Source organism: Asparagus officinalis, chromosome 1, assembly GCF_001876935.1.
Source record: "Asparagus officinalis chromosome 1, Aspof.V1, whole genome shotgun sequence".
Taxonomy (NCBI): Eukaryota; Viridiplantae; Streptophyta; class Magnoliopsida; order Asparagales; family Asparagaceae; genus Asparagus; species Asparagus officinalis.
Window position 1 is genome coordinate 18,144,419 of NC_033794.1, and position 23,803 is coordinate 18,168,221.

Genomic DNA, 23,803 nt, shown 5'->3' on the forward strand with positions numbered 1-23,803 from the left:
TTTGTTTCACAACAAATGGCATCATCTTCATTCTCCTTTGCCTTTTACTCCGTCTTCCTCATTGTTCTCCTTGCACAAAACAACCTCTCAGCTCAAGGATACCAGAACATAAGCTTAGGTACCACCTTTACCCCCCTCACTCAGCTAACGTCATGGCCTTCTCCATCCGGTGACTTCGCCTTTGGATTCCTTCCCCTCGAAACAGATCCCTCTCAGTTTCTCCTTGCCGTTTGGTTCAACAAGCTTCCTAATAAAACCGTTGTATGGATGGCCAACAGAGATTCCCCAGTAAGAAATGGCTCAAAAGCCGAGTTAACATTTGATGGAAACCTCTCTCTTACAGACCAAACAGGCCGAGAAATATGGAATGCTAGTGTGAACACTGCTACGTATGCCTCAATGCTCGATAATGGAAATTTCGTGCTTTCAGGTACAGATTGGCAGAGCTTCTGCTACCCGACCGATACAATTTTGCCCGGACAAATACTGAACCAGGGGGTGAAGCTCTATGCAAAGATCATGGATGATGATTATTCACGAGGGCGCATCGAGTTAACGTTGCAGGATGATGGGAATCTTGTGTTGTATCCTGTAGCTTATCCTACTGCATTCGCGTACGATGCATATTGGTCTACTTCGACATCTGGTTCAGGGATCAATAAACTTGTGTTCAATGAGAGTACTGGGAGTGCTGTTCTCTCTTATCCCAATGGTACGGCGATTCCCGTGCTATGGTCTGTTCCTGCTGCTACTGGAGGCAATTATCTGAGGGCCACGCTAGACCCTGATGGTGTTTTCAGGTTTGCTCTCAGACCTCTTTTGTACTAATTTTGATGGTTCATTTCATAATGCTTAATCGATAAACTGTATCAGTATGTAAAATGGTTTGAGTATTCCTTTTTTTTTTCTTTTTTGTGTGCGTGTGTGTGTGACATGCCTATGTTGATACGCTGTGAAGTATGGAAATGGATACAGAATATGTATATGGCAAGATTAGAAACAATGGACAATTTTGAAAAACTAGGATACAGGTAGTTCATGGATTCAACAAAAAATGATATTTATGTACAACCACGGACACGAGAAGAGAATTCTTTTAGAAGTTGTTGTAGGGACAAATCCGGAGCCCAATAGAGCAGGGTCCTAGTGAATAGTAGAGCAAAAAGCAATAAAATGAACATAAAAATTTATGTAAAAAACCCCCTAAATGAATTTGGAGTAAAAACCACAGGCAAAGATAGAATAATCCACTATGAGAAAATTTTAGGAGTTACAATCTCTCTTTACAAGGAGAAACTCTTTTTACTTTTTTCTCACTCTTCTATATGTCGAGTTGTTATTGTTTCTGGGATGATTTGAACTTAACGCTTGGGAGAACTATATATAGGTGAGTTTGTGGTAGGCGCGCACTGTTACTATAGTATTGCTACTGTAACATTTAGTGGATCTGCGGTTGGTGATTATAGTAGCAGATATGTGTTTACTGCTGACACAGTAACATTCCATCAATCTCTCATTTGAAGATTTAACTGAGTATCAATCATATCTTCACACCATTCTTTCTATCTTACCATCTTCATGTTGTTCACGTCTTCGATAGATCACAAGAGGATCGACACTAAATAAATTTGTTAGTGTTAACTGTTTTTATCAAAAAATCTGTTAGGTTGTCTTTGGTATGAATTTTCTGCATATCCACTGTTCCTTCTTCCACTATCTCACGAACGAAGTAGTACTAAACTCGAATGTGTTTTGTTTTTAAATGAAAGATTGAATTTATTACCAAATGTAAAACACTCTGACTATAACAAAATAGAAAAATCTTCTTTTGTTCATGCCCGAGTTTCTCTAGTATCATTCTCAACCATATCGCCTCTTTACTAGCTTGTGCAACTACTACATATTCTACTTCTGCTGTTAATGTAGCCACAACTAACTGTAGTTTTGAAATCTAGCTTACATCTCCGCTAGCAAGTACAAACACATAGTCTGTGGTGGATTTGTTATTATCACGATCACCTGCATAATCAGAATTAACATATCCATTGATAATAAAATCTGATCCCCCACAACATAATGCAATACTTGAGGTTCCCTTAATGTATCTTAGGATCCTCTTTATAGCATTCCAATACTCTTTATAAGGATTCGCTATATATCGTCTAACCACTCCTACTGCTTGTGTAATGTTTGGTTTTGTACAAATCATAGCGAACATTAAACCTCCCACTGCTGAAGCATACAGTACTCGAGACATCACCATCCTCTCTTCTTCACTGCTAGGACTCATAGTGAAGGATAACTTAAAATTAACAGGAAGTGAGGTAGAAATTGACTTACATTCTTGCATGTTAAAGTGCCGCAAGATTTTCTTTAAATATTTTTTCTGAGAAAGTCAAATCTTTTTATAATTCTGTCTCGATAAATTTGCATCCCTAGAATCATATTTGTAGATCCTAAATCTTTCATTTCAAATTATCTAGTCAACTATGCGTTTAATTTTTTGATACGATCTTTGTTGGAGCCTGTAACCAACATGTCGTCAACACATAATAATAAAATAACAAAGTTATTTTCACCAAATCTCTTGAAATATGCACAAGGTTCTGAATTAAGTCTGTTGTATTCAAGGCTCATGATGAATGAATCAATTCTCTTATACAAACACCTTGGCGCCTGCTTTAGACTGTACATATATTTGTTTAACCTGCAAATCAAGTTCTCTTTTCCTTTCTTCAAAACCTTCTAGTTAGAGCATATAAATTTCTTCCTCAAGATCTCTATGAAGAAATGTTGTTTTTACATCTAGTTGTTCTAGATGTAGGTGTTTATGTCGGGAACGATTTTCTTTGTTGCTTCCATTAAAATATTTTAACAGAAACAATTGAATGAGTTTTACACGTGTATAAACTCTTCTTTACAAAAAAAAAAAAAACAAATTTTTTTGTGCTCCCTAGAATCATACACAAAAACTCCTATGTAGTAGTCACTGCTTGTGTGGGATCTTTGCTTGTGCCAGGGATGCGTAATCCATGGACCATCGAATCAACATTCCAAGTCGGAAATGAAGAAGGTTGAAAGTTGATGTTTCGACGTAGAAACAAGAACTGAAGTGAATATCTTAACAAAGTAAGATGAACACTAATCTCGAGAACAAGTCAAACCTTGAATTCGAGGAAACACCGAAGGGCTCTTGAGATTGCTTGAAAGTGGTGAAGAACTCTCTCCTGTGCTCAAAGTTTGCCAAACACTAGCGTCTCTCTGCCTTTATAATCTCAGTAGATCGTCCCTTCTTCTTTACAAGTGTGTAAGGGATGTATTTATAGCCTTTTGAAGACGTAACTGTTGAAAAGAAGATGGAACAATTGGTGGTCACTGTCTCCTTTAGGCGAGACAGTGTCCACTGTCTCGGCTAAAGAAGACAGTGGCAGAACCTTTGTAACCACTGCTCCAATACTTGAAGTGTATTAAATGCCATGTTTTTTATGGGTAGTGGGCGTATTTTCAGCATATAACCATCCACTAACGTTAATGAACGTTCCAAAGCAATTATGGAGCCACGTGGTCCTTGCAAAATGTCACAAAACCATCAGAAAATATGGGATGCTATCTCAGATATACGAGACAGAGGATGTTATCTCACTAACTGTGAGACAGCTCCAAGTCCATTTTTTGTGCTGTCTTGCATTCTTCTTTGCTTTGGCTAGTCCTGTCTGACTTAGATAATGATGTTATTCGTCTACTCTCTGTCTTGAGTTGTGTTTAGGAATCATAGGTAATTTTTAACGCCTACAGATATCCCCTCCTAAGTTTTCAGTCTCCTTAGTATTTTATCGAGGAGTCTAAAATACTTTGGATAAGATAAGTCCTGCTTTCGCCTAATGTTGGACTGTGTAGAAGGACCCGTAAGTAGCTTTAGTTCTTTGATTTCTTCAGTTTTTAGCTTTCTCAGTATTTTATTGAGTAGTCTAAAATACTTCTGGTACTACGACGTCGCTGACAATTATCGAAATCTAGAACTAAAGTTGATATGTTGACTTTTGAGAAATTGAATTAGCTCGTGTCGTTGAGTTGACGTTAAACTTATCATCTTTGTTAGGAGCCTGTAGCTTGATTGCAATTAAACTTCTAGGGGTGATTTTAAAAGAAGATTAACACAACGTGTGTTGAACTTTCAAAATCTTGGCATAACTGCTGGAGTGTTGCTGAATACTAACTATTGTTGCGGTGTAACCACAGTTTATACTCATACGTAGCTAGAGTCTACACAGTTTAATCTCTTAAGGTGTTAGAGCATGGAGAAGCAGTTTATACTCGTATACTCATTTGAGTTTTAATGAATAATTTAACCTCATATACTAGTCAGAGGTTCACAAAAAAATAGTTTATACTCGTATACTCATCGGAGTGTCGTAGATGTACCAGAATGAGTTAAGGATGTACTAGAGATGGCCTAAAAATGCATTGAATGCTCACTGGTCAACCCTTTGTGCGAGACAGTCCTCACTGTCTCCTCGTGTGTGCGAGACAGTTTTCACTGTCTCGCACGTGCGAGACAATGTCGACTGTCTCGCACAAAGTCGGTCAATCGGATCTGAGGTTTTAAGTTTCTGAATTTGTGGTCTTTTTTTTCCTATCTTCTAAACACCTTCTCAAATTCAAAACTTCCTCAAATGTCTATAAAAGAGTCCCCAAACCCCTTGAGTTCCTTCATCTTTGGTTGATCTTGATCTAAAGGGGATCTCAACCTAGGGTTTCAGAGTTTGTTCTTTAAGGTTTGTATTCTTGCCCTTCATGTTTTCTCCCTCGTGCACTTATTTCTTTTGATCCTTGATCAAGGCCGAGTCTAAGGCTTGGATCTCAGGTTATTTTGATCTTTATTCAAGATCTCACCCTAAAACCCTAACTTTTCTTGTAGATTTCCGATCAAAATCCACTTTTTACCATGTCGCCCAAAAGATCCCGTGTTCCGAGGGGTAGATCCGTAGTCGCAAACTCTCTATAGACTGATGTCACCGTTCTTGTATTTTTTTATCTCCCTTTATGAATAAAAATGAACTTTGTGATGGTTTTCTTTCTATTATGATTACGCATTCTGTTTGGAATAAATAAACATAATACTCATAGGATTTTTGGCAAACTCTCAGCCATTAACGAATTTGATGAGCTTTTACCGACTACCATTTGAGTCGGGCTAGCATACGGATTGTATAAGTCCGTTCTACATATGATATTATGCTAAAAGAATAAATTCTCTTAGACTTAGTACTACGATATTGAATACATAGACTTTATCATTATTACGAGAATGGACAACCCGGTAATGTGTGTTAGGCATAGACTTATCTCTAATAAGGGATCGAGATAAAGTCCCCTATGCATGAAAGACATAGATTTAAATACTACGATATTGAATACGTAGACTTCGTTATTTTTACGGGAATGAACAACCCGACAACTTGTGTTAGACGTAGGCTTATATCTAATAAAGGATCGAGATAAAGTTCCATATGCATGAAAGACATAGATTTAAATGCTTTGTTATTGTATACATAGACTTCGTCATTTTTACGGCAATGAGCAACCTGGTAACGTGTGTTATACGTAAGCTTATCTCTAATAAGGGATCAAGATAAAGTCTCCTATATATGAAAGACATAGATTTAAGTGCTACGATATTGAATACATAGACTTCGTTATTTTTACGGGAATAAACAACCCGACAACGTACGTTAGATGTAGACTTATCTTTAATAAGGAATCGAGATAAAGTCCCCTATGCATGAAAGATATAGATTTAGGTGTCGCTAAGTCAGTAACGACAACTAGCTACATGTGTAGACTTTTATGTCTTCTCTTGGGGCAAAGACGAACCCTGTTGTTTCTCCTCTTGGGGCAGTGATGAATCCTGCATCATAGAGAAAGAAGGTATTTTTTTATCTTTCGCTGTAACAGGAACTCCTTGTTCATGTGAACTTAGAGTTGAAGGATTCTAGATGCATGAGCATCAGAGAATCTAGAAAGAAACTCAGAGTGGGATCTCCACTCTGAGAATCAAATTTGGGCCATGCCACATGGAATTCTCTCAGAAAAGATCTTTTAAATCACGTGAGCAAAAGGTGGAATTTGGATAACCCTAGACTGTCTGAAGGTTTGATTATCCAATTTGTATGGACCTCTTGTTCATGGAAGGTGTCATGCCCCGAGCCCATGGGCCTATTGGCGCGTGCGAGCCGTAGGATCCACCGAGTGTAACATGCTATTTGGCTCAAATCATTGCCAAAATCGACTAACTGATGTTACACTTGAGTCTTTAGCTTCACTATATAAATCCTTAATTTTCTCTCATTCCCACCGATGTGGGACTAACTTTGTAAGGTGGGAAGTGTTGCTATCATCTTACTTGACAACACACTCACGTGGGATGTCACATTCACCCCACCTTACAAAGGCGACGTCCTCGTCACGACATGACAATTAGCACATCCTAGGCTACCAGGCGATGTGGACTCTAGAGGTAGCTCCTACGGGCTCTAGAGGTGGCTCCCACCACTGTGTAGCACTTAGCCCTGCATAGCACTTAGCTTCACACTTCCGACTGGCAACTACTCTGATACCATTCTTATCACGCCCCGAGCCTATGGGTCTGTTGGCGCGTGTGAGCCATGGGACCCACCGAGTGTAACATGCTATTTGGCTCAAACCACTGCCAAAATCGACTAGCCGATGTTATACTTGAGTCTTTAGCTTCACTATAAATCCTTAATTTTCTCTCATTCCTACCAATGTGGGACTAACTTTGTAAGGTGGGAAGTGTCGCTGTCATCTCACTTGACAACACACGTGGTATGTCACAGAAGGAATCGAGAGGGGATTTTGGCTTTGACCCTAACTATCTGAAGGTTTTACCAAGGGGAAGTTTGAGACAACCCTAACTGTCTGAAGGTTTGATTGCTCAATTTGAGTAGACCTCTCATTCATGAAAAGATTCAAGAGAGAATTTTGGCTTTGGTCCTAACTGTCTGAAGGTTTGACCAAGTGGGAGTGAAGGTAGTAGAAACGATGAGCACGATTCTGACTACTATAGTTTCCTTGAAAACAAGGACAAAGCGGGAGTTTTGGTGTCAAGTTCTCGACGGTATTTTCTTGTAAAAACTTAACACGAAGGGGTTTGATAATTACCATGGATCAACAATTAATGCAAAGTGGAATATTGAGTACTATGTTGGGACTTTAATAGTAGGAGTGTTAAATGCCTGGACACAGCAGGAAGATGTATGGATTTGACTATGAAAGAAGGAAAGAATGTATTTTGTTATCTTTCGTTTTTCTTATGGCTAATGATTTTGGTTTAGTGGACCCACCATCAATTAATTTGATCAGTAAGAAATTTTGTGGTGGAGAACTATAAATTGCTGAACGTTCAACAATTATACAGTAGGAGTTTTATTGAGGAAATTTGGTGGATGTGGTCATCAGATCTCAGTGGGAGAATGATCGAAGAACTGCAATGGGAGGGACAAAGTAATCTTGGCCATTGGAAATAACCGATGATCGTGAATGAAGAAAAGAATGTATTTTGTTATCTTTCACTTCACGAGAAGATTCTTGTCATCTTTTCAACAATGATCAAGAAATTTGTTTCAAAATAGATTTGAAAGGATTCAGAAGATTTGTTCCAATTGGATTGAAACCAATGACATGTGCTTCATTTCTAAAGGAACTTAGAGCCACACTAGGAAAATTTTAATCATCTCACTGATGATTAAGAAAAACTATTCAGATGGTTGGTTTTTATCTTAATTAGTTTTGATGTCAGGTTATCCTTAAGAATACTATACATAGCATTCTCCAGGAACTCCCGTTGGTGGGCAATGCTGCCATTATGTACAAGAATATGTACAATATGTATAATAATTCAAGTGCGTGTATCAGTAGGTTATCCTGAATGCACTAAGGGTAGTACTTCTTTAGGAATTGTCCATTAATCAGCATCATGATCTTGTCACTATATTGAGTGATCAAACAATATGCTCCGTTTGAGTAGACTATATCTACTACAAATGATCCTTCCTATTTAGGTTAAAATTTACCTTAGAGTTGAGTATCATTGGTCGCCGAACGGCAAGTATCAAGTCTCTCTCTTTAAAGAACTATTGTCAGACCTTTTTGTCGAAGGCTCTGGAGATTCTAGCTTGGTATAGCTTAATTTGTTGTTGAGCTTCCAAGTGTTTCTCATCTAACATATCAAGTTCTTCGAGATGTTTTTGATGTTGTTCTTCTGTTATCATCAAGTTGCGAGAGCAATACAAATGGATAGAATTTGGATTTTCAAAGGAAGGACAGTCTCACACCCATATACTAAAGAATATGGGGTTGCTCCGGTAGGCATGCTGACTGTGGTGCAATAGGCCCAAAGAGCTTCACCGAGTTTGTCATCCAAATCTCGCTTATTGTTTTTCACTAGCTTCGTTAAGATCTTGATGATGGTCTTGTTGAAGGCTTCAACTAAACCATTTGTAGTGGAACTGTAGGTAGTCGACAGGATGTCTTGAATTCTGAACTTTTTGTAGAATTTAATGAACGACTTGCTGATAAACTGAGAGCCGTTGTCATGTACGATTCATCTTGGAATAACCATATCGGTAGATAATATAGTGTTTAATGAATTTAATGATGTTGCTCGTCTTTACTTCTTTGAGCAGAATTGCTTCAGCCCACTTGAAGAAGTAGTCGGTAATTACCAAAATGAAGTGGTCATCTTTGACTGATAGAGGGAAAATGGGATCAACAACATCCATTCCCTAAGTCTCGAATGGTCATTATGTGGCCGAAGGGTGCAAGTAATCTGGTGGTTGGTGCATATAGTTGGCATGTATTTGACATGTGTGACACCGTCGGGCATATGCTACTGCATCCTTGACCATAGTTAACCAATAATAGCCCAGTCTTCTAAGACGATCACATAACCTGGGACCTAGCTGGTGTTCACCACAAGTTCCGTTATGCGCTTCTTTAAGGGCTTCTTCTGCCGCTTTGGTTGGAAGGCATCTAAGTAATAATCTGTCACATACCCGGTGGTAGAGCGTCTGGGTTGCTGCATTATAATAAAAACCTTGGTGCCCTTCATCGGACTGAGTCCCTTTCTTTTATGTCTTTAGGCAAGATACCATGCAAGATATAATCAATGATGGGGAAACGCCAGTCTTGAGATTAAAGTTCGATCCTGGTTGCGTGCACCTCTTTGATGTCTAGGACACATTCTGGTATGAAGAGCTAATGAGTCTTCACAGTAACCAGCTATTACGTTTCAGGAGGTTGTGCCAAAGAGACTGCCAGGGCTGCCAGTGCTTCCGCATAAGTATTTTGAAGATGTGGGATATTCTCGATGAAGAAGTCTTGTAATGATTCTGCCATCTCAATAGCTGCTTTATGATACAGAATCATGTCTTGGTTCCTGACTTCGTACTCTCCTCGAACTTGGTTAACTATCAGTTGACAATTACCAAAAGCTTCAAGGTACTCTACCCACAGCTCTTTGGCAAAACTGAGTCCAATAAGGAGTGTATTATATTCGGCTATATTATTGGAGTATGGCCCAATCAGTGATTAGGCTCAAGGTATCACATGTTTCTCTTGGGAAACTAGGACAACTCCGACTCCTGAAGAAATCTTCGAACACCCTGGAATACTTGCCACATTAGTTGCTCGAGAAGCACAGTCGAAGTACAACTACCACACTTGCTGATAAGAGATAGTGTTGACTTTGAGGGTTTCATCCGACAAATTTTCATATAGTAGCTCTATCCTTCATGGGATAGACCGCTAGAAGATCACAGATTGCCTGCCCTTTAACCAACTTCTGTTGTTTAAAGTGAATATCGTATTCTGATAGAAGTAAAGTCCATCTCGCTAACTACCAATTCATGGAAGCCGGTTGCGTCATGAACACTCGGATTGGGTTAATGCTAGAAATGACGTAGATCGTCTGCCCAACAAAATAGTATTGCATCTTCTTAATTGCGAACACCAAGTTGAGACACTCCTTCTCAATCATTAGATATCAAGATTCAGCGCCTACCAATGTTCTGTTCAAATAGTAAATCACCTGCTCGTGACCGTTATCATCGTCTTGTGCAAGTAAAGCACTCAATCAATAGTTCATCGCCTTGACATAAATCAAGAATGGTTTCTCTGACTTTGGTGCAACGAGAACAGGAGGATTGGATAGGTATGCCTTGATGTCTTCGAATGCTTTCTGACAAGCGTCATCCCAAACGAATGACTCACCTTTCTTTGTGAGCTTAGAAAATGATTGACACTTCTCTACAAGTTTTGAGATGAATCGGCGGATGTAGGCCAATCGTCCTTGTAACCGTTTGAGTTTCTTAAGATTTCTCGAAGGTTGTAATTCATGGATCGCCTTCACTTTATGAGGATCGATATGGATACCTTTCGTGGTGACAGGGAATTCGAGGAACTTTCCACTGGACATTCCTAGGAAGGACTTGGTAGGGTTCATCTTCAATTGGTGACACCGCATGAGATCAAACATCCTCAAATCTTTAATGTGATCATTTTGGAGCGGCTTTTAACAACCAAATCATCAACATAGCATTCGACGGTCTTCCAGAGATGCTCTTGGAAAATCTTCATCAGGGCTCATTGATAGGTAGCACTCGCATTCTTTAGACCGGAGGGCATAATCGTGTAGCAGAAGATACCAAGTGGTGTTCTGAATGAAATGTGCTTCTTGTCATTCAAATACATTTTAATTTGGTTATATCCTAAGAATCCATTCATGAAGGGCATCCTCTCAAATACACACGTGTTGTCAATGATGACGTTCATGATAGGAAGAGGGAAGTCATCTTTTGGGTAGACGGTGTTCAGATCTCTGAAGTCTATATAGATTTTGATTTTCCCATTCTTTTTAAGAACCTGGATAATATTCGCCACCTAATCTGGATGTTGTTCCTCACTAATGAAGCCTGAGTCAATTAATTTTTTGACTTCAGCTTCAATTGCCTCCATGATTTGCGGACGAAATCGTCTTTGCTGTTGTTTAGCAGGTTTGGCATCGGACTTAATGTTGTGGTAGTGCATGGCCACATTTGGGTCGAGTCCTGACATATCTTGATAGTTCCATGTAAAGATGTTGATGTACTCTCCGATGAGGGCAATCAACTCCTCCTTTTATTCTAGTGGGAGGCTGTCACTGATGAACATGGGTTTCGAATTTGCTACATTGCCCATATTTACTTGAGCCACTTATCCTCAGTAGGAGGTTCCCTTTGCTCGAATCTGTCACGATACTGGATGTTTAAATGATGGATCCAAGGATCCTCCCAGACTGGCAACTGATTATCTTCCTCCGCTTCTGCAGGATCAACACTAGTCATGTTCGCCATTAAGCCTTTGAACATTTCTCCCAAGCTGACATCAGAATCCTACGTCAAAGAATCTGATGAATGTCCATCATTGGGCAAATAATTGTCGAGCTGTCAGCAACATTCATCGGAGGACGAAGAAACATATCCTAGACCCCTCTTATGCTCATAATAATTGTCAGGCTTTCCCTTTGGTACATAGGATGGCCGGGGTGGAACTTGAGTACCTCGATTAAAGCAAAGGCCTTCTCCGAGTGTGAGATTGTATCCCCATTTCTTCATATAATTGCGTACTTGTAGGCTATATCTGAGGAAATGTTGACCAGGTCCTTCATCATCGACGCTGATCTCTAAGAAGGGATTTTGTGGTGGACATGACTCCCCTTTACCGAAGACTGTCTCTTTTCTGCCCCTACCTTTGCAGGTAGAACGAAAGTCTTCCTGAACGAGTCTTGGAAACGTTTCTTTGTCACGCAAGACAATTAAAGCGACATATGTATGTCAGGGTTTTTATACAGCCCCTGTATTACATCATCAAGATAAGGTATATACTCTAAATCTTTATTTATTGTATAATTACAATCGTCAAGTTGCCAGTTACAACTTCTATCTGACGATTCACCGCCGACAATATTGATTACAAAGTGTTCTATGTTGTTAAAATACAAGACCTTCATCGTAATTGAGCCCGGCTTCGGTATCAGCTTCTTCTTCGCTATTCGTGCGCTGGGCTAATGGTTCGATATCAAATTTAGCATCATATAAAAGGGATTTAGTAAAATAATTTTCTATCCCCTTAAATGGTTGCTTATCCGTGACCACCATTTTGATTCATTATTAGTTTCTACATACTTCAGACACTGATGGAGTGTAGAAGGGACTACAACATTACTATGGATCCAAGGTTAACCCAATAGTAAGTTATAAGAGGTATTTACATCAATCACATAACATGTGACCTCTAACTTTAAATCCCCAAGCTGCCACTTCACTCGGATTTTACCTAATGGTCTAGACCCACTGGTGTTGAATCCATAGATAACAGTGTCTGTGGAAGCCAACTTGCTGGCGAAATTTTTGAGATGGTACATCAATCGGAGGGGTATGACGCTGACTGAGAACCCAGATCAACTTGGATTCAATTGATAACAGTTTAGCTAATGTACCCAGTGAAGTACAAAGGCATGTCATGATTCAAGTTCTTCACTTGCATGTCATCTCGAGTGAAGGTGATGCAAGAGAACTGTTTGGCCGCCAAGTTACAATGTTGAATAGAGGGTTCAGGTTCCTCGGGAGCTGGTTTGATCTGGGTGAGGAAAACATTAGAATCAGCCAAAGCCTCTTGTAGAGCCTCCCTAGTGTCTTTAGACAGGCACAACAACTCGTAAAGAGTAATCCTCGCTAGGATGTTAGATATTTGAGCCATAACATCGAAGCAATATGGAGCATTTGAGCTCTCAAGTTTGTCTCTTCCAATCGGTCGATTGAATCGAGTCTGCTTTACATTCTGAGCCACTTTGTGTTAGGGTTTCTTCTCCTTTTGCTTCACCTCTGCTTCCTTTTGTTTAACAGCTGGCTGTTGCTGGGGCTTCTAAGAAAGCTTGGAAGGTGTCGTAACCACCCCCAGTTCAGTCAGAGTCTTGGCACTCTGATTAGCAGCTTCTGGGTATTTGTACCGGTATTCGTTCCCACTCTTGGTGGTAAAGACCGGTTCTCCATCGGTTACCAAGACTTCATGTTCGTCTTCAGAAAGCGACAAGGTTAGGATACCCTCATCATCTTTCTCTAGAATTGTTGAGGCAGGAGAACAATACTTGCCCTTGATTTTGGACTTCTTCTTGGAGGAGGATCCCGCCCATTGTTCATCTTCGAGCATATCAGGATGAACCCAAAGAACTTCACCATTAGAGGCTGTATGTGGCACGAGTCCTTTCTGACGTTGCCTATGTAGATCGCCATTGACAGTTTTCATCTCTACATTCAAAACGAGTTCTGGTTGGAACCACGATAGAGGGATGAATCCAAAGCTGATAGACACCGAGTTTGCTCCTACCTTCTTTTCCTTTGTCGGTTTTGTAGTTATAATTTCGGTGTCAACTAAGGCTTAGATTCTGTCTTTAAGGACAAAACAAGCCTTCGTGGGGTGGTGGACCCTTCTGTGATATGCATAGTACTTCAGATCCGAAGTCTTTTTAGCTTCCTCCTGATCCGTGATTAGCGACAACTTAATCTTGTTGTTGTCCAGGAGGTATTTGAAGATGGATAGAAATTCATCGTCCTTGAAAGAGTACTCCCTCTAAAATCTCGGATCTTGAGTCCTTTGCTGCCTCTGAGGTTACTGCTGCATTTGAGGCTGCAGTTGAAATGACGACTGTTGCGGAAATTGCTGCTGCGGTTGTCGTTGTGATGTTTGATTCGCATCAACAGCAGTCACCGGTGACTTCCCCTACCATGAGGAGTGAAATTAGGCTTCAAAGAATTCACTGTTGATTGGGCTCTCTCAAGCTTCTTTCTTTTGAGGAAGCGCTCGGCTTGTTCTCCGTGCATCTTTAACTCCTTCCAGGTTTTGGATGGCACAACCCCCATGACTGCAAGAACATCGAGTGATAAATTGTTATGGCATGTCTGCAGTATGAATTTCCCATCACCGGATCCCTGTAATTCATGGCTTTATTTCGAAAGCGTTTGATAAAGTTATCAACTGATTTCCCGTCTTTCTGCTTCTCATCTAGAAGGGTTCCAATCGACACTTCAGTATCATCGTCGAAGAAGTTGCTGAGAAATAAACTTTCTATGTCATTCCAGCTGTTAATGCTCCATGGCTTGAGATGTTAATACCAATTGAAGGCAGCTCCGTGAGGGGTACCTACGAATGACCAAGTCATCAAGGGTTCATTCCTTGAGATCATACCCAAGTAAGATTCGAAGTAGATCAAGTGTTGGGTTGATGAGCCTCTTTCATCAAATAACGTGAAGTTAATCAAGTTAAACTTTGGTGGGTACAGAATCGACTCCCACTCCCTTGGATATGGACATGGAATGCCGGTCTTCTTCACTCTTAAGCAGACATCAAGGCGTTGACCTTACTCTCAACCTCTTTCATCTTCTTGTCTCCACCCCCATCTTTCTTTGGGTGATGTTAGGAAGAGTCAACTAGACCACCCCCAGTGTTATTGTTATTGGGAGTGTCGGCATTGATAGTCTCATCCACATTTGAGTCACTGTCAACTGCAATGTTCTAAGTACGACGGCTAGATTCAGCCCGCTGACTACCCTCAAGTGGTTGATGTTGTTGAGTCTACAACTCCCTCATTTATTATATGGCTAACTCCATCTCCATCTTCATCTTAGCTCTAATCTCTTCATGTTGTCTGGCTAGAGCCTCTTGAAGCATTTGAGCCATTTGGTTAGGAGTGATTATGAACACCACTCTATCTTGTTCTATACTAGACATTGTATCGTCGAAAGCAATTGCTGAGCAAGTGTCCAATAGTTCATTATTCGAGGACATTCCTTCATGCATTCTCCGGTAGTCTCTTCGTTGGGTAGCTCTTAGCTGTAGTCGAGACATTCTTTGGGAAATCCTTGGGTCGATTCTTTCTCCTGGGGTAAAGTCAGGATCAGAGTCATTTGAATGTCGCTTTCCCTTTCCTTTGCCGACCATATTAATAGTCACTTCATGGAACTCATCGTCTTGGACGATGAATCTTCTCCTTCGTAAGTGTCTTTGTTTAGGTTTTGATGCTTTAGTTGATGGTGTGGATAGTCTCTGGAACACCAAGACTCTCTGTGGGATGGTTTTGGAGCAGTTACATTCAGAAAGCACTGCTCTAATAAGCCTCTTACATGAACATTAAGAGATTGTTTCTTGAATAGTCCTCTTTTGACTCTTACTCACACCTCCAGTCTGATAGTACAACTCATCGGTATGGTGACCGGAACACTCTATCATTTGTTGGTGTGGTTTCCCAAGTATACCGTTGTCTTTTGATGGACACGTCTTCTTTTGGGGACGTAGAACTTTATTGACATTCTCAGGATGACTTGTTGTTTCCTTTGAACCATCCAGGGTCATGTCAGGAGTCACACATTTAAAGCTACCCCCTTGCGAGAGTAGAGTCTTAACAGGCTCCTGAACTTCACTACGGACCCCCAGGCGAGAAGTGATAGGAATTCTCCTAGAAGGGGAGACATCTTTGAACCTTTTGTGCACAACGCATGAACAGGTACATTAAAGTGTCCCAGTTTGTTTAGAGGCAGCGGGACAACGATGATCAGTAATTGGCTTGATGGGAGTGCGTGTACGACCCCAGTCTGTGGAGCCTCTTGGGTTTTGATCACCGGACCCAAGCGCTTTTTCACTGGTGCTTTGCCTCGATCTTCGTGTTAAAGACCAAGGCGATTCGACATTATGATTTTAAACTTTGAGAGGTTAGGACTGACCCAAGGCTTCACTGGTAGCTTAGTAGAAGCGGTCGTAGAAGATGGACCTAGAACAGATGCTGAAGGAGGTGAAGAAGATGCCGCATAGGTCTCCCTTTAGGCGAGACAGTGAGGATTGTCTCAGAAAAAGACCCTTTGGGAAAGACAATGGAGACTGTCTTGGCCAAAGGGGACAATTTCTGCTGTCTCCGGACTTTGATTCGGCACAAGTTTGGATTTCGAAATCCAAACCTTGCAGGATTTTAGTGGTTCTTCGGCCAGCCCTTTCTTCTTCAATTCTTGTGCCTTTTGCACAAGAGCATGTGTGTGTGTGGCACGTGCATGACGCCTTTTGATGCGCTCCTTCTTCGTTGAATGAGTCCTCTTGACGAGAACCCATTCCTATGTCAATGGCTTGGAGGAAGTGTCAATGGCTTAGAGGAAGTGTCAACGACTTGATGTTGAAGCGGTTGGATTGCTCGATGCTTCCTTGACTCCAAGTCCGCTTAGTAGCAAACTCCATCCATCTATTCTAGAGTTTTGGCAAGCTGACGGGCTTGGCGTTGACGTTGCCTCTGACGAGCCTTCTTCATCAAAGTTGGCGAACTTTGGTTGAACAACTTGTTAACTAGAGAGAAGTTGTTATGAGTAGAGCTTCCGACTTTGTTGGCTACCGGAGTAGTGTTGCGAGGGGAAGCCTCAGCAACTATTGGGCGAGAGTCATCACCCATAGCCTTCATTAGAGTTGAAGACCAAAAAACCTTCTTCGAAGATGAAATCTTCCTGCACTTGCGGGGAGAGGAAGATCTTGATGAGGATGAGGAGAGATACTCCTCAAACTTAGCTTGGTCAAATTTATAATTCGACCGTTGAGTCAACCAGGATCTTGATTGGCTACGACACTCTAGTCTCGACGCCGAGACTATTAGCTTCCACTGTGGTCGCCAACGTGTTTGCATCCGGAATGATTTTCTTTGTTGCTTCTATTAAAACATTTTAACAGAAACAATTGAATGAGCTTTACACGTGTATAAACTATTCTTTACAAAAAAACAAAATTTGTTATGCTCCTAAGAAACACACATAGAAACACCTACGTAGTAGTCTCTACTTGCGTGGGATCTTTGTCTGTGCCGGGGATGCGTAATATGTAGACCACTGAATCAACGTTCTAAGTCAGAAATAAAGAAGGTTGAAAGTTGATGTTTCAACGTAAAAATAAGAACTAAAGTGAATATCTTAACAAAGTAAGATGAACGCTCTTCTCAAGAATAAGTCAAAGCTTGAATTCGAGGAAACACCAAAGGACTCTTGAGATTACTTGAAAATAGTGAAGAACTCTCTCTCCTGTGCTCAAAGTTCGCCAACACCAGCGTCTCTTTGCCTTGATAATCTCAGTAGATCATCCCTTCTTCTTTACAAGTACGTAAGGGAGGTATTTATAGCCTTTTGAAGACGTAACCGTCAAAAAGAAGCTGAAACAATTGGTGGTCACGGTCTCCATTGGGCGAGATAGTGTCCACTGTCTCGACTAAAGGAGACAGTGGCAGAGCCTTTGTAACTGTCGCCCTACTACTTGAAGTGCATTAAATGCCACATTTCTTGTGGATAGTGGGTGTATTTTTAGGGTATAACCATCTACTAATATTAATGAACGTTCTAAAGCAGTTATGGAGCCATGTGGTCCTCGCAAAACGTCACGAAACCGTCAGAAAATATAGGAAGCTATCTCAGATATACGAGATAGTAGATGCTATCTCACCAACTATGAGGCAGCTCCAAGTCTATTTTTTGCTCTGTTTTACATTCTTCTTTGCTTTGGCTAGTCCTCTCTAACTTAGATGATGACGTTCTTCGTCTGCTCTCTGTCTTGAGCTGTGTTTGGGATCCATAGGCACTTTTTGACGCCTACAGTAGGTAAAAAATAATGCTCATAGCCAGGACTATTCGGACTCTTGTAAGTCAAACTATAGGAAAAAAATATTTTATTAAAGTCAATACATTCTTTCTGAGCATATTCTTTTACCACCAATCTAGCATGATATCACTTCACTTGATTGTCACCATTTCGCTTGATCTTATAGATCCATTTATTTTCAATGGTCTTTCTTCCTTGTGGTAGTGACATAAGTACTCAAGTTTTATTCTTATGAAGAGTTTCATTTTCTTCTTGCATTGCTGCCATTCACAAATACGAATCTGTTTATAGCTTTATGGAAAGTTGATGGCTCTCCATTCTCTGTTAGAAGGCAATATGCAATATTATTCTTCGTAATATATTATGAGTGTCAAGTCAGTGGTCTTCTCTCACGAGTTGACCTTAGAACATTTGGAGCTTTGGACTCGACTGGTTCTTGCACATCATACTCCCATGTTGTTTCAGGAAAAATTAGATCATTTTCTACTTGAACAACTATTGTCTCTGAGTTCTTCCTTGAACAACTTTCTTTCTCTTCACTTTGTAGTTGGTTCTCTATAAAGATAACATCTCTGCTGATGATGACCTTACGGGTAGTGGGATCCCACAAGCGATACCTCTTTACTCCATTAGCATACCCTAATAATATGCATTTTCTAGATTTTGAATCCAACTTTATAATTTCTTGGGTATTGTACATTACGTACACTGGACTTCTAACTATATGGAGGTTAGAATAATCAGCTGGTTTGCTGGTCCACATCTCTATTGGTGTTTTCAACTGTATTGCAGTTATTGCAGATCGACTCACTACATAACATGTGATTTTTACTGCTTCTGCCTAAAAGACTTTATCCAAATTTATAGTTGCCAACATTGTTCTTGTTCTTTCCAACAAAGTTCTATTTATTCACTCTACTACTCCATTTTATTGAGGAGTGTATGCAGTACTGAATTGTCTTTTGATGCCTTCTTGCTTACAGAATACAAGAAATTCACCGTCTGTGTATTCTCCTCCGTTATCTGACCTCAAGTATTTGATTTTCTTTTCAGATTCAAGCTTGAATCATGCTTTGTAAGTTTTAAATATTGAGAATACACCTGCCTTCTTCTTGATAGGGTATACCTAATATCTCCTGGAATAATCATCAATAAAGAACACAAAATACTTTGCTCCTCCCATGGATCTAACTGGTGTTTGCCATACATTAGAATAAACTTGTTCCAGAATAACCTTGCTTATAAAACTCGATGTGTTAAATTTCAGTCGATGCTACTTACTTGTAACACAATACTCACAAAAGGGAAGAGCTATCGATTTGAGTCTAGGAAGCAGCTTCTGATTGAAGAGAATCTCTAAGCCTCGTTTGGATATGTGGTTTAGTTTATGGTGCCACATCACAGTTTGTTCTTCTTCATGGCTAGTTGATGCTACACATAAATTGACTTCATGCAGAGTTTCTCCCTTCAGTATGTATAGATTTGTAGCTATCTTTTATCCCTTTATCATAACAAGCGCCTCTCTAACAGTTTTAATTATTATATTTTTATATGCGTTTTGCATCCAAGCTCATCCAATTATCCTAAAGACAATAGATTTTTTCTTCAAGTCTTTCACATGTTGTACATTTTGAATGGTGCGTATTATACCATCAAACATTTTAATTTTGACAGTACTAATACCAAAACTTTTTAAGGTATGATCGTTACCTATTAATACAGATTCTCCTGAGATTGGTTCATATTTGTGAAACCATTCTCTTCGGGAGGTCATGTGCTAGGAAAGTTGTTGAATCTAGAAGCCAGATATCAGCAAACTTATTTTTACCTTCATCAATAGTGGTTGCTCTACTGTATAAAATTTAACCATCGTCTGATGTGTTGACAGTGTATCTTTGAGATGTTGATAGCTCTGAAGGCTTTTTATCACCACTCTTCTTATTGTGCCAACAATCCTATTTCATGTGCCCCTTTTACCACAATTGTAGCATTTGATATTCTTTTTTACTTCTTAATTTTGATCTACAATGGGTATGACTTTCACTGGAGCCACGTTCAGTTGATCTTCCTCTCATCACCGATAAGGCTTCCGCTTGTTGCGAACTTGCCTATCTCTCTTCTTTGTTCTTGCGTCGATTTTCTTCCTCCAGAATGGTTGCTACAATATCGTCGAAGACTAGATAGTCTGTAAGAACGTTGTTTGTTAGATTAATGATGAGTTGATTATACGAATCAGGTAGACTTTAAAGTAGAATCTATGCACATTCATTAACACTGATTATACGCCCCAACGTTGTAAGTTGGGAGAATAGTATGTTTAGGGTGTTGATATGGCCGGTCATCGTTATGGATTCTGTCATCCTTAGAGTATAAAGTCTTCTTTTTAAGAAGATTTTGTTGTGCAGAGATTTGGCCTCATATAGTTTTGGTAGAGTATCCTAGAATTCATTTACTGTTTCCTTTTCCTCTATGCTTGGCAATACCCCATCTGCTAATGCCAGATGGAGATTAGCAATAGCATTCTCATTCATTTTGTTTTACTTTTTATCATCTGTGGTGTTGTCCGGCCTTGCACCGATGACCGCTAGACAATTATCTTTTCTCAATATATCATTATCTTTAATTTTCACAGTGAGAAATTACTCCAGTTAAATTTCTCAATCTCGAACTTCACCGCCATTGCTTCTACCACAAACGATAACTTCTACTATTTCACGTACACAGTAACCATATTTATGAAAAGTAATTATACTCGTGAATAGTAACCGTACTTGTGAATAGTAACCATACTCGTGAATTGTACCAAGTGCCTTCAAAGGGTAAATGATAATCTAACTTATTTTCTGATGTGGAGGATTAATTTTTAGTAGCAACCACAAGGCATATGATAAGTAGATACATGTATCCTAAGCCATGCTCTGATACCGCTTGTTGGGAAAAAACCGATGCCCAATAGATCAGGGTTCTAGCAAATAGTAGAGCGAAAAGTAATAAAGTGAATAGACAGATTTACGTGGAAAACCCCCTGAATGAATTTGGGATAAAAATCACGGGTAACGATAGAAGAATTCACTATGAGAAAAATTTAGGAGTTACAATATCTCTTTACAAGGAAAAACTCTCTTTGTTTTTCTCTCACTCTTCTATATTTTGAGTTGTTGTTTCTGCGATGATTTGAACTTAACGCTGGGGAGAGCTATATATAGGTGAGATTGTAGTAGGCGTGTACAGTTACTACAGTATTACTACAGTAACATTTAGTGGGTCTGTAGTTGGTTATTAATGTAGCGGGTAGGTGTTTACTGTTAACACAGTAACTTTCCTTTTAGTTGTCAGAGTTAAATCATGCACATCTAAATTTGACAATCAGACACCTGTTTGTATTGTTCTATTGAAATTCATCGACATCATTTATAGTACTTACTAATAAAAAAATCAAGCATTTAAACGTCTTTTTGCCTATTCATCAAGCAGGCTCAAAATGAACGGGCCAAAAGTGATATTTTGCTTAGATCCGTAATTTACCACATATAATTTTTGAATTTGGATCCTCTTCCCTACAAAAAAATAGTGGAGAGACCACTACTTTTAATCTCAATCGTCGATTACTTAGTATGCTGTTATAATACAATCTAAATCTAACACTCATCATACCCCCGTGTATTGCACCGTTTCCTAATTTGCACTCAAAGAAAAAATCACAACCACCAACTAGATAATCAATGGTTGTGATTATGTAGTGGTCCCTCCACTACTTTTTAGATGGTGAAGAGGATCCGACTCCATGATTTTTGAGGCAAACATTTGACCTTAAGGTGAACTATTAAAATGCAGGCCACCGATTTTATTTCACCCTTATCTTTCTGTACTGTTAACCTAACCAGCTTCTTTTTAAACCATCCATTTACACGCATGTTATCGCATGCCGAGAAAAACTTTAGCATCCTTACTCCTAAGTGTTGAATATTTTTAGCTAATAACCAGTTCTAGTCGATTCTTTTTGAAGTGACCAACTCTCTCTCTCTCTGTCTATTATATGAGTGTGTGCGCACGCGAATGTGTGACGTCCGTGCAGGCGGACATGCATGTAGGTGCGTGCACGTGTCACGTGTGCGTGGGCGCACGTGTGTGTCACAGATCGACATGCGTATCTATCGGCTAAAATCTGACAATTAACTTTGCATGCTAACCAACTGTTGAATCATTTCTTCTATCGAATTTGATCTCAATGCTCTCATCTCCATTTCCAGGCTGTACGCCTTCCCAAAAAACAGTTTGAGCACTGGAAGGTGGGGGGTTAAAGCTTTTGTGCCTTCAGATATCTGCGAGTCACTGTTTGAAAGTCGGGGCAGTGGCGCTTGTGGATTCAACAGTTTCTGTGTTTTAGACGCAGACGGGAGGGCTGATTGCCGGTGCCCTCCTCACTATTCATTCTTGGACCCGGACAGGATATATAAGGGCTGCAAGGCTGACTTCATTTCCCAAAGCTGTGATCTCGGAGGCGAAACAGCGTTCAATTTCACGGAGATCACTAATGTCGATTGGCCGTTAGCAGATGCTGAGGAGTTCAGTCCTATGGGTGAGGCTGACTGCACAGATAATTGCTTAAAAGACTGTTTTTGTTCGGTCGCAATATATAACAATGAAACTTGTTGGAAGAAGAAGTTTCCTCTATCAAATGGAAGGGGGGGAAGCGATGTCAACCGAAAAGCTTTCATCAAATTTTCTACAGTTAGTGATCCAGCAAGTCTAATTAAAGAAAAGAAAGAATGGAAGACGCCGATTCTTGTTGGCTCATTGGTCTTCGGTTGTTCTGCAGTTTTAGTTCCGCTCATTGCCTTTGTGATGCATAAAAGAAACATGAGAGCTTTGCCTCGAACCTCAGGCGCCGTCATAGGCCCAGCATTGTGCTCATTCACCTATAAAGAGCTCGAAAGGGCAACTAAAGGATTCAATGAAGAGATCGGCAAAGGCGCTTTTGGTACAGTTTATAAAGGAGTCTTACCATCACAACCAGCAACTCACATTGCTGTGAAGAAACTGGAGAGCCTATCCCAAGATGCGGAGAAAGATTTTACTAATGAGGTTGCAACCATCGGCCTGACGTATCACAAGAACCTAGTCCGATTGCTTGGATTCTGCAAGGAGGGAACACATCTACTCATGGTTTTTGAGCTCATGAGCAACGGATCGTTAAACAGATTGCTATTCAGGAGCGATCGACCAGAGTGGAACCAAAGAGTAAAAATCGCGCTTGGGATTGCAGAGGGACTAGCATATTTGCACGACGAATGTAGAACTCAGATCATACATTGTGACATAAAACCTCAGAACATACTGTTGGACGATAATTTCGAGGCGAGGATATCTGATTTTGGTCTAGCGAAACTTCTGAGGCTGGATCAGACACGAACAAGCACGGGCATCAGGGGAACGATAGGCTATTTTGCGCCTGAATGGTTTAAGAATGTTGCGATAACTGCGAAGGTGGATGTCTACAGCTATGGGGTTATGTTGTTAGAGATTATTTGTTGTAGGAGGAACTTCGAGTGGGGACCAGAGAGCCAAGAAAAGTTAACGGTGATCGGCTGGGCGAAAGAATGCTATAAGAATGGGAGGCTTGACTTGTTGGTAGCAGAAGATGAGGAGGCGAAGAAGGATGGAACAAGGTTAGAGAGGCTCGTGATGGTGGCGATTTCTTGTGTACAGGATGAACCATGGCTGAGACCTTCTATGAAGAAAGTGGTGCAGATGCTTGAAGGAGCAATCTCTGTTTCCCTCCCTCCGAATATGTGCTCAATTTTATCATAGACTTCGAAGCATGGGATCCTACCAGTTGTTTCCAAATTGAAGTGCATAGTGTTCCTTACTTGAACTTGAGCAGTTATAATTAGTACGTGCAAAGAGAAGCAAGGTGCTCATTCATTTGGAAAATGTTCAAATATATATGTAAATGTAGTTATATAGATTTTTTCTTATTACGAATTTAAGCTTATTAAGGGTTCCTTTTGTTTAATCTGGATTTTGGTCAATTTCTTCCAACTTCCAAGAATTATTCTTAGTTAATGTCGAA

At 40.1% G+C, this 23,803-nt stretch overlaps 1 protein-coding gene across 1 annotated transcript; it reads left to right on the top strand.

The window, feature by feature from the left end:
- LOC109820061 (G-type lectin S-receptor-like serine/threonine-protein kinase LECRK2) lies at positions 1 to 23,803 on the top strand. Its single transcript, XM_020386125.1, has 2 exons — positions 1 to 800; positions 21,981 to 23,803. Exons 1-2 carry the CDS (start codon positions 16 to 18, stop codon positions 23,539 to 23,541), a joined length of 2,346 nt encoding a protein of 781 aa, XP_020241714.1. The 5' UTR covers positions 1 to 15; the 3' UTR covers positions 23,542 to 23,803.